Below are 10,275 nucleotides of genomic sequence, written 5' to 3'. Positions count from 1 at the left end.
AGCTCCTTTCCTTCCCCGCCGTTACGTGCTTAGTTGAAGAGCGCTTTCTGTCATCCCAATAAGCTCCGCTCAGAGGATGACTGCTGCGCGGTGAGCCACCCCCGGGGATGGATGGAGTCAGCCCCGCAACGACCTGCCCTGAGGCTGCTTCTAGCGTCACTGCGCACCGGAAGGGCCTTCACCGCTGCACTCACGACCCCTCACCCACACAAGGGAAACTGAGTCCACGTGGGCAGCTGTGCTGAGCCGGGTCAAGTCCTCACCTCAGCAGCGTCACAGTCAGCGGACCCTCAGCTCGGCTGCAAGTGCAGGGCCTGGGAGACAACGAAATGGCCAGCGTCTACGCTGCATGCTCGGTTTCCTAACAGAACCTGTTGGGAGGGGATGCTGAGTGCAGTATGGGCACCCGGAGCTCCAGAGGACCCGGCAACCAAGATGCGCCCATCAGCTGCCACGAGCAGTGTGACCCTGCACAGGGCATGGGACTCCCCTGAGCTCCCTGTCTGTAAGAGGTGCTGTCTCTGTCCTCTGTCCAGCCTCACTGCAGTGAGGATGCTCTCAGGTTCTGTCTGGAAAAGCATTCTGGGAACCAGTGGGTGACACACATGTCGCCACCGTGCCCTGCAGGGCCACCCCGTGGCTCCGGGTTCCTTGGCTGTCTGAACTTCATGGGCCCTAAGGGCCGGGACCCTGTCCTTGGTATGCCCTTGGCTTGCGTTCCCTCTGACCGGCTGGTCTCCCTCGTCCTCCCCAAAGATGCGAGGAGCCCTGCAGCCCCGGGTAGCAGTGACATCACCACCATGAGCCCAGCCGGAATCCATCAGGCGGAGGGGTCTCTGGTGGCCTCACAGCCTGTCATCCGCAACCCAGCTAGAAGGGTGGGTGGTCCCCAGCTGGGACACACGCTGGGCATCAGGCCCCGGGCCAGCAGCTGAGGCCCCCAGGCTTCCCAGCTTCCAGCTCGGGACAGTCTCGAGGCCAGGAACCCCATGTCCTATCCCAGGGGCCCACATGCCCGACCCCACTGGCCCCCTCCGCTGGGCACAGACGGAAGGGGGAGGAACTTGGCCCCAGGGGTACCTGGGCTTCGCTGCACTTCCTGCTGGAGTCTCACACTACAGGTCCCCCAACCCCAAGGCCTCCCCTAGGCTGGCAGGGAGACGGGAGGGATCAGTCTTGGGTGGAGCTGGGCAAAGCAGGGAGCCGGGCCGGGGACCAGAGGGCTGGGCCTGATGACTACGATTCCAGCCAGGATCCCAGGCCAGAGGGAGGGGGTGAGGGACCGCATGCAGAAAGTCCCCGACCAGAAGGTGGGCGGCAGGTCGAGACAGGGAGCTAGACTGTCTTTCTGCCCTCACTGCCCAAAGGACATGGTATGTGTGTGCCCAGCCCAGGGGGAAAGAGGCTTCAGGAGGAAACCAAGGAAGATCCATAAACACAGCACCTCTCGGGCGCCCTGAACACAAGGGCCCTACCGCCCCCCCGACAGGCAGCTCTGAGCAGGGCTCTGCGCCCTGGACTGATGAGCGCAGCCTCTCCCGTGGTGTCCTTCTTCGCTCCTGCCTCTTCTCTGCGGAGCCCCACCCTCTGCTGTGGCCCGATCAGTGTGGCAGGTGCGTTTTCTGTCCCCACTCCCTCAGGTTGGTGCGTCCAAGGCTCAGATAACAGGGACTTTTTAAACATCACTCAAGGCTGAGAGGCAGACAGACATCTGAGCATAAAGACGGGAGCTGGACCGGCAAGAGGTTCACCCCTGCAGCGGGAGATGGGGACAGGCCACACCTACCGGGCACTGCTCAGGGAGTGGCTGATTTCTCGAGGCCACCCCTGAAGTAAGAGAAACAGACTGGAGCAGGTAGGGCCAGCAGCCTCAGCCCTGCAGACGCCTGGGATCCCCCAGTGGGGCTCCTCCCTCCCACTGCCCTCCCACCCAAGATAGAGCAGCACTTCTCCTCCCCTCCCACCCTGGGCCACGCCTGCAGCTCCCCTCGGCACCCTGCCCCCACCACTCCTCCCCTTCTCTCTTCTCTCTGGAGGGGACGCCTGGAGGCCACGCATCACCGGCCCCCTTTCTCCAAGAAGCTTAGCAAAGGCCTAGCCTGGGGTGATGACTGGCTAGGGGACACTGCAGAGACTCCTGCAGGGTGGAGGGGGCACCACTCTGCACAGTCAGGAGAAGTTAAGTCCCAGCGTCAGGCTGGGGTGTAGGCCACTGGGCTTGGTGTTCTGGCCCCCATGAGACGGGTCCAGGGGCACCCTCAGGACCGTGCAGGGGCCTCGGCAGGACTTTGGTGGAGGGCGGCGTGGGTGCTTGGTGGGAAAGACGAGAGCTGGGGAGGTGGGACAGAGGCAGCCCAGCCGAGGCCACCAGGAGGGGACAAAAAGGTCTTCTCTAGGGTCTCATTCTGTTAAGCGCCTGAGCCTCCCCCGGGAGTTCATCCAGCCCCACCTGCTCGGGGGGCCCCTGAGGAGGCGGAGGCAAGAGGAGAGCAGCTTTATTGACCTGACTGAGCAGCGAGAACACAGCGAAGGCGGGGCCTGTACAATCCAGCCTGGGCGGGGGTCTGGCTCCCAAGAGCCCAGTCTGGGGACCTTAGCATCTCTCCCCCAGGCCCTCCTGGAGCCCAGCTTCATCCCTGTTCTGGGGCCCTCCTGAAGTGAGGGACAGTGACTGGGTGCTGGGTCCTGGGGGGGCTGGGGAGGCGGATGGCACCCAGAGTGGACCAGAGCCGGGTCCATGCCTGCCCCGGCCGCCAGCAAGAGGCAGTCCGTGCAGGGAAGTGGGCGCGTGCAGGTGGGCAGCCAGGCTCACCACACAGAGCACTTGTGGGCAGGGTTCATGGGCGAGTCCTTGGGGCAATGGAAGGCCCGGCCGAACTCCTCGAACTGGGACACGCTGCCCAGCACCCTGGGGCAGGGGAGAGACCCACAGAGTGTGTGGCACAGGCCACCATACCCCAGCTGTCCCTTCCCGCCCCGACCCGCTCCCAGCGCAGACACAGGAGGGGGCGAGGCCCAGGCAGGCAGGTGGGGGTTCCCACCCCGACCCGCTCCCAGCGCAGACACAGGAGGGGGCGAGGCCCAGGCAAGCAGGTGGGGGTTCCCGCTCCCAGCGCAGACACAGGAGGGGGCGAGGCCCAGGCAGGCAGGTGGGGGTTCCCGCTCCCAGCGCAGACACAGGAGGGCGAGGCCCAGGCAGGCAGGTGGGGTACCTGTAGTGCTCAGGCGCGTGCTTGTCGGTCAGCACCTGCAGGTAGATGGACTGCGACCGCCGCTTGATGCACCAGTTCTGGGCCAGGATGGGGGCGGTGGGGAGGAGCGGGGACGTGAGGCCGGGCGTCCACTGACGAAGCCCTGCACGCTAGGCCTCGATCCCCCACCAGAACCCACAGGGCTCTCGGAGGGGTGGCTGATGGGAGATGGGCTGGAAGCCGCGCCCCCTCCCCCCTCCCCTACTGGCCCCGCCCGCACACCTGGGCAAAGGCGATGAAGAAGAGCTGATTGTGCGTGTACTTGAGCCGGTGCAGCGGGTGCTCGGGGCCGTGCTCACGCACCCACTTCTGATAAGCCTGGGGGCGCAGAGCATGGAGCTGCGGTGCCCACAACGGGGCCACCTGGCACCCTCCACTCAGTCAGGCCCTCACCCGCCCCAGCTCTGCACACCACCCACCCTGCTGAGCCCCCCGGACCCCTGCCTTCTTCCCTCCCCAGAAGGCTAACCCCAGGCAGGTGCCACCCCCTCCAGGCAGCCCTCTTTGCTCTCCTGGAGGGCGGGGGGCCTAGGACTCCCGCTTCCAGTGGACCCTGTGCCCAGCACAGCACCTCCCCTCCAAGACCAGAGCTCAACAGGATGGGGAGGGAGGGATGACTAGGTCTCTAGCCCAGTCCCCAGTGCCCCCCACCACTCCTCCCTCAGGGATCGAGGGCCAGGCAGAGGCAGCTCACATAGTAGGCGAGCTTGAGGCCGCCCATGTCCGCAATGTTCTCTCCAAGTGTGTGCTTCCCATTCACCTGGCGAGAAGGGAAGAGGTTGGAGGCTGCCCAAGGCCCTCTGGTCTCCTTCGGGCCTTGCCTCTCTGGGCCCTGCCTCCACCCACCTGCCCTTTCCCAGAGGGTTTGGGTAGGACTCCCCCACTTTGTGCCCCACGTGCGTGAGTCTGTGCGAACTCATTCTCTCGCCCAAGTCAGTGTGCACGCAGACCCTGGCGGGTGTGCACGGAGCTCGGCGCTGGGTTTGTTCAGGCATGTGAGCGTGCATGGAGGTGTGCACGCTCCTAGTCTGCGCTGGCCAGGCCTGAGGGGCCCAGGGGGCAGCGAGGGGGCCTCACCCGCTGGTTGTAGACGGTGAAGTTGTCGTAGAGGTGGACGATGCACTCGGCCTTGCGCAGGAAGCGGCTGTGGGAGTCCTCTGTCCACCAGTGCAGCAGGTTGCCCGAGCGGTCATACTGGCCCCCTGTGGGCAGCGGGTGGGGGCGGGCCGAGACTGGCCTTCACCGCAGAGCCCGGCTGGGCACCAAGGCCCTCCCCACCCACCAGCCAACAGGCACAGGGGAGCCACGGGGCTTCCATTGGCCCTCACCACCCTGCCCGCCACTGCCTGTCCTCCGCCACCCCTCGGGCCGCCCGCAGGCCTCACCCCAGTCATCGTAGCCATGGGTCAGCTCATGCCCGATGATGGTGCCGATGCCCCCGTAGTTCAGAGACCTGGGCCCGTGGCAGCAGCGTCAGGCCCCAGCCTCACCCGCCCTCTGAGAGCCCCGCCGAGCTGCTGCCCAGGCCTCAGGAGGCCCTGGCCAGGACACGAGGTAGCCCAGGGAGGCCAGTGACTGCACGGTCCCAGACCGCTTGTGCCTCAGCTTCCTCGTGGGGTACGTAAAAGGGGCCAGTGATACCTGTGCAGCTGCCTTTTAGGAAATAACATCTAACAGAGCAGGGCTGCGGGGAGGAGACAGGGTTGGAGGGAGACAGGAGGGAAACTGAGGCACCCCACGTGGGATTTGACCTTTTTCCTCATCGCTAGGATTGTTCCAGTTTTGCAACACCCAAAAAAGCCTCAAACCAGGTAAGGGCGACTCAGGACATTTAAAAGAATGAAAAAAAAAAAAAAACCTACACCTTTATCTAAATAACCAAAGATGAAGTAGGACTATGGGGACCCAGCGTTGCAGCTGTCATGACTGCGGTGCCCAGCCCAGGCCTGGGGCCATCTGAGCAGTCCCCACCCACCCCGCAGACACGGCCACGGCCGGCCGTAGCTCTGGCTCACGCCAGGTTCCCTACTCACTGCGGAAAGTCAGGGTCGTACAGCGTAGGCTGCAGGATTCCAGCGGGGAACACTGCAGGGAGGCCATGGTCAGCGGGAGACCCTCCCCACCTCCAGGCCCTGCCCCTCATCTGGACACACCCCCTTACCCATCTGGTTTTTGTTGGGTAGATAGTAGGCATTGAGCGCCTGTGGCGGGAGGAGCCACCTGTGGAGGGAGGCTGGGGTCAGCTGGGGGGACCCACACTCCCTCCCCTACAACCCCTACCTCCTAGTCTCCTCCTCCTTAAAGGATGCCCTGGTGTCCCAGCCTACAGTTATATCCTGGGCATCCCCCGGGCTGGTCCCACACCCTGACAGCCCCCACTCGCACCCTGTGCAGGCCTGGTCCTCGCTCCCCACCAGCGTGTCTATGAGGCGTCAACCTCCTGGCGTTGGTAAGGAGCACTGTCCCCATGGCACCCTGGGCCCCCCAGCTGCAGCCCAGGTACCCACGTGGACTTGTCCACCTCCTGCCGGATCTTCTTGACAGAGAGCTGGATGCTGAAACGGATGCTGTTCAAGATGTTCTTGAAGTAGGTCTTCTCGTGGACCTCAAACTGCATGGGGGATGGGCAGCACTCAGCGGCAGGTCGGGGCAGGGCCAGACCAGCACCCAGGAGGCCCCACGCCCTCCCCGCGTCCGTCAGCTGAGGGCTGTGGCTCCTTCTCTGTGGTGGTGGTTGGTCTCCACAGGGGTCTCGGCCACGGGCCTGGAGAAGCCTGAGGGGTCAGGCTGGGTAGGGCAGGGGCAGGTCTACCTCATACTCCTTGTCCACAGCCTCGGGTTTGAGCAGGAAGTCCGGGTAGCCCACCATCACCATCATGTACTGGAGCTGCAGGCGAGAGGGTGGTGAGTGGGCCAGGGCCTCAGGAGATGGCCTTCCACCCCTCTGAGGGAGAAAGCTCTAGGGCCAGCACAGGGCTGGGGCTCAGGCAAAGGGGAGAGCAGGCTGGGTGATGCCAACTCCACAAGAGGCGTCTTTGTCTCTTTTGTTATCCCAGCGCTTGGCACACAGTAGGCACTGACTGTGTGATTGTGGAACCAACAAATGGGAAAAGGGTTCCACGTCACCTTGGCCCGAGCGGCCGCCTTGGTCTCAGCATCCATCCAGTCCAGCTCCTCCAGGCGCTGGCCCAAGATGTACTTGATGTCTTCTACCAGCTGCTGTACCTGCAGGGTCGGGGGCAGGAATCAAGGGTCAACCCAGGAGGCCTTAGCTCTGAGCCCCCAGCACCTGGAGTAAGGGGTACCCCCTAATCATCCAGCACCGCTTCCTAAGCCCAGGACTTGCTGCTCGGCATTCCTAAGGCCATCCCACCGAGCACGGCAGAGCAGGGAGGGCAGGAGCTTGGTGGGGAGAGGGTCCTGCAGCTGACAAACCAGGTAGGCTTCCTGGAGGAGGAAGCCTGGTGAGGAGTAGCCTGGAGGCTCAGAGAGGGCCGAGCCCTTGGCTGCAGGGGGACGTGCGGGGCTCCCCGTGCTCCTCATGCTTGGACCAAGGCCATGCAAGAACTTCATGCCCATCTCAGGACCCGCACCCCGACCCTCAAGGCCAGGGCAGCCTGACCTTGGCCTTGCTGGCAGCCGAGAAGTGCTCATGTACAAAGAGAGCGCCGAGCGCCATGCCAAAGTGACGGTTGGCCTGGCCCAGGCAGACACGGGCCAGCTCCTGTGGCTTGTCGCTGCCCTCCATCTCCCGTGCCAGCTCGTGCAGGGCCTCTCGGAACGGTGGGGACAGGTGCTCACTCAGGACCACCACCACGCGCCACACCAGGTAGTTGTGTAGGATCCTGAGGGCCAGGTGAAGCAGCTGGGTGTCCCGACGGGCTCACGTGCGCGGGCGCCCCGGCCCCCAGCCCCCAGCCCCCAGCCTAGGGCGGGACCAAGCACCTGCACAGGACTGAGGGTCGTTCCAGGTATTCCCAGCCCCAGTCAGGGAGGAGGGCTGGGCCCACACGCAGCAGACCCACCTCTGCCACCAGGCAGAGCACCTGAGGCTGGTGCGGCACGGGCCAGCACTGGTTTCTGACTGGCTGTGGGGTGGGAGAATGGCCACTTGGGGTGACTGCCTGCCTCAGAACTGGCCTCGAGAGGCCTCAGGTCCTTCCCGAGCGGGGCAGAGACCAGGGGGGCTTTCCTCAAGGTGGTCCTGGGGGAGCAGAGTTGCGGCCGCCATTTCCCCTTCTGACTTCAGACTCACTCAAGCCTCACCATCCCCACATGAGGAAACCGCAGCCCGGGAAGCTCACAGCTCTGCCCAGGGTCCCACAGAGTAGGTGGGACAGCCAGGTCTGAACCTGGGGTCTGGACTCCTTTTCCGGTGCTCCTCGCCTGCCTCCCCAGAGTGGGTGGATACCGGACAGAGGTGGAGGCAGAAATTCAAAGCTCTCCAAGCAGATAGGTCTGGGATGCGGGGGAGGGGGGCCTGGGGGGCAGGCGGGTAGCAGGCGGGTAACGGGCAGCTGTACCTGCGGGGTGTGGAGCGGATGAGCTGGGACACCTGCTGCATATAGTCTGTAGCCAGAAGCACCAGCTCTTCATCCTCTGAGAAGTCCTCCTGGAAAATCTGGTCCAGTAGCCACTTCCACCGCAGCTGTGGGACCACGGATGGGGACAGTGGGGTGGGGTGGCAGGGACCACATAAGACAGGGAGGGGGTCAGGTAGGGGCAACAAGAGGACACGTGAGTCCATGGCCCTGGAGGCCTTGCTCGTCCCTGGGGAGGGGACAGCCCAAGAGTCCCAAGATCAGCGCCTCCCCCACCAGGTCTGGGTCACACTCACGTGGGGGGTGATCTTCTGCAGCTGCCCCAGTGTCACCTTGTTGTATATGGAGCTAACATCTCGCCGGAGGTCATCATACTCTGACACTGTGATCTGGGGATGGACGGCAGAGCTGACCAAGCCCCGCCCAGTACTCGCCGCCCCCAGCACACAGCAGTCGCCCTCCTCACGTTGGCCAGCTGCTGCTCCAGCTGCAGGATCTCCTGGGCCTTCTGCTCTACGGCCTCGGCACCCAAGAGGCTGAGCAGGCGCTCCATGAACACCCGGTAAGCTGCCAGGATCTGCACCAGGAGGGGCACGGCAAGGATGCAGTCGGTGCCAGGCCCTGGTCCAGGCCGCCCGGAGTCCCAGGCCTTCCCTGAACCCCATCGCACGCGCCCACACCTTCTCACTCTCCTCATCCTGAGCTAAGTACAGGGTCCTCTCTGGCAGGGTGAGCCCATCCTGGTCAATCTGTGGAGAGAGATGGGGGACAGAGATCAACTCTCCCGGCTCCTGCAAACAGACTGAATTCCCATTCAAAAGGGAAACTGAGGACACGCCAGGCATCCACTGTCACCAGCCCGGGGAGCATAAAGACAGTAACCCCTCCCTCATTCCAGAGAAGCCGGTCTAAGCCCACACACCTGACCGGCCTAGCCTGGGGACAGAGGGGGGCGCCCCCCCCCCCCGCCTTTCCTCCTGTAACCCTGTCCTCTCCCTACCTGTGAGGGGCGCACTGACACTTGGTCCCCCGCCTCGCAGGCATTCCAGCCCGCCCCAGCCCGACAGGCCTGTCACCACAGCCCATCAGTACACCCCTCCCTCAGAGCTCTCACCGCTGCCAGAGGGCTGGGAAATTGCGGCTCCCGCGGCTCTGCTAAACACCGCAATTACTCGAGGGAAATTACTTGCGCCCTCCTCCCGCGCTCTGCCGGTGCGCGCTCCCTTCCGTTCCTCTACCCTCCCCTCCCCTTCCGCACCCGTCTTCTGGGCGCATAGGGAGTGTGGGGCAGGCCTGCCAGGCCGCGGGACCCCTAGTTCCTAGCCGCTTGTGGGGTGCCCGGTGCGGGAGGGGGGGCGCACTCACACGGATGACGTAGCGCGAGGAGTTCCTGTCGTCCAGACTGACGGTGAGCGAGAAGAGCGCGGCGGCGCTGTACACGCCCTGAGCCTTGTACAGCAACCGGTTGAGGTCCCAGGGCGCCGCCGCCCCCGGGCGCTCCGCTGCGCCACCCAGGTCCCAGCCCCCGCAGTCCTCGATGACCTCGAGCATGGGCCGCGGGCCGAGCCGTTCGATTTCACGCATGTCCAGGCAGGAGCGGAAGAAAGCGCGCACCTTGCGCTGGGCTGCGCCGCCGGGGCCGCCCCCGGACCGCGCCAGCAAGCGCCGCAGGCGCTCCTCGTTCTGCTCGCCGATGGCCGCGATGGTGCCGTAGGTGAGCTTGTCGTCCGGGATGGCGTGGCGCCTCAGCCAGCCGCCGCACGCGAAGGAGTAGAAGTCCTGGCACGGGTCTATGCTGGCGTCCAGGTTGGAGGCCAAGAAGCGGGCGGCGCGCGCAAAGGCCTTTCGCTCCGGGCAGCCCTCGGAGCAGGTGGCGCCTCCCGCCGCTCCCGGGCCCAGGTACTTGAGAGCCAGCATGGCGGCCAGGATGGCACAGAGGCCCGCGGCGAACACCAGCCCCGACAGCAGGCACACCTCGCGCCGGTTCCAGCGCGGCAGCCCGGCCCGGGCCCCGGGGGCGCTGCGCCCCGCACTCAGCGGGAAGCCGGGGGGCAGCGAAGTTCCCCGCGCGCCTCCCCCACCGCACCGGCTCACGTACTTGACCTCCTGGAACTCGTCGTAGTGTGCTGTCATCGAATACGGGGCCTCCATGGCGCCGCGGGCACCACCGCGCAGCCCTTGGCGATCTCAGCTACAGGATGCTCCCGGCCGCCAGGCTCCTAGCGGGCCGGCGCATGGTCCCCCCGGGCCGCAGCTGCGGGAAAGGTAGATACAGGCTCAGAAGGGTACTGGGGCTCGACGGGGTCCATGAGCACGACGAGGAAGGGCACAGGCCTAGGTCCAAAGGCTGGAGGCCACCCCGAGTCCCCAACAACGAGTGGGCCTGGGGCCTGGCCTCCCTGCGCCACTCGGAGAATGAAGGAAGGGGACCGCTCAGAGTGGCCACCATCTACCACACTGCACAGTGGGGTCCTTTAACCTCC

The 10,275-nt window shown here is 65.0% G+C and overlaps 1 protein-coding gene across 2 annotated transcripts; it reads right to left on the bottom strand.

The window, feature by feature from the left end:
- Window positions 1–2,599: 2,599 nt before the first annotated feature.
- Window positions 2,600–9,943, bottom strand: ECEL1 (endothelin converting enzyme like 1). Of its 2 annotated transcripts, none has more exons than XM_060015482.1 (17): window positions 9,158–9,943; window positions 8,473–8,541; window positions 8,259–8,369; window positions 8,089–8,181; window positions 7,775–7,899; window positions 6,874–7,096; window positions 6,378–6,476; window positions 6,064–6,138; window positions 5,759–5,862; window positions 5,413–5,471; window positions 5,285–5,336; window positions 4,637–4,704; window positions 4,329–4,453; window positions 3,946–4,011; window positions 3,474–3,569; window positions 3,213–3,289; window positions 2,600–2,908 (listed from the first exon to the last, which is right to left on the bottom strand). In XM_060015482.1, exons 1-17 carry the CDS (start codon window positions 9,941–9,943, stop codon window positions 2,809–2,811), a joined length of 2,328 nt encoding a protein of 775 aa, XP_059871465.1. In that variant the 3' UTR covers window positions 2,600–2,808. The 2 variants fall into 2 exon arrangements, with proteins under 2 accessions (XP_059871465.1, XP_059871466.1); XM_060015483.1 differs by having other exon boundaries at window positions 5,765–5,862.
- Between the last annotated feature and the right edge of the window lie 332 nt (window positions 9,944–10,275).

Source organism: Delphinus delphis, chromosome 7, assembly GCF_949987515.2.
Source record: "Delphinus delphis chromosome 7, mDelDel1.2, whole genome shotgun sequence".
Classification (NCBI taxonomy): Eukaryota; Metazoa; Chordata; class Mammalia; order Artiodactyla; family Delphinidae; genus Delphinus; species Delphinus delphis.
Note: the sequence above shows the minus strand (reverse complement) of the source record. Positions and strands in the feature narration are given on the sequence as shown.

Bases quoted from the DNA above. Each gene is read 5' to 3' on its own strand.
- ECEL1 (XM_060015482.1), bottom strand. From the start codon at position 9,943: ATGGAGGCCCCGTATTCGATGACAGCACACTACGACGAGTTCCAGGAG. The intron at 8,182-8,258 runs GTGAGGAGGGCG...GTCCATCCCCAG, and splicing joins TGGAGCAGCAGCTGGCCAAC to ATCACAGTGTCAGAGTATGA. The intron at 4,454-4,636 runs GTGAGGCCTGCG...CGCTGCCCACAG, and splicing joins CCATGGCTACGATGACTGGG to GGGGCCAGTATGACCGCTCG.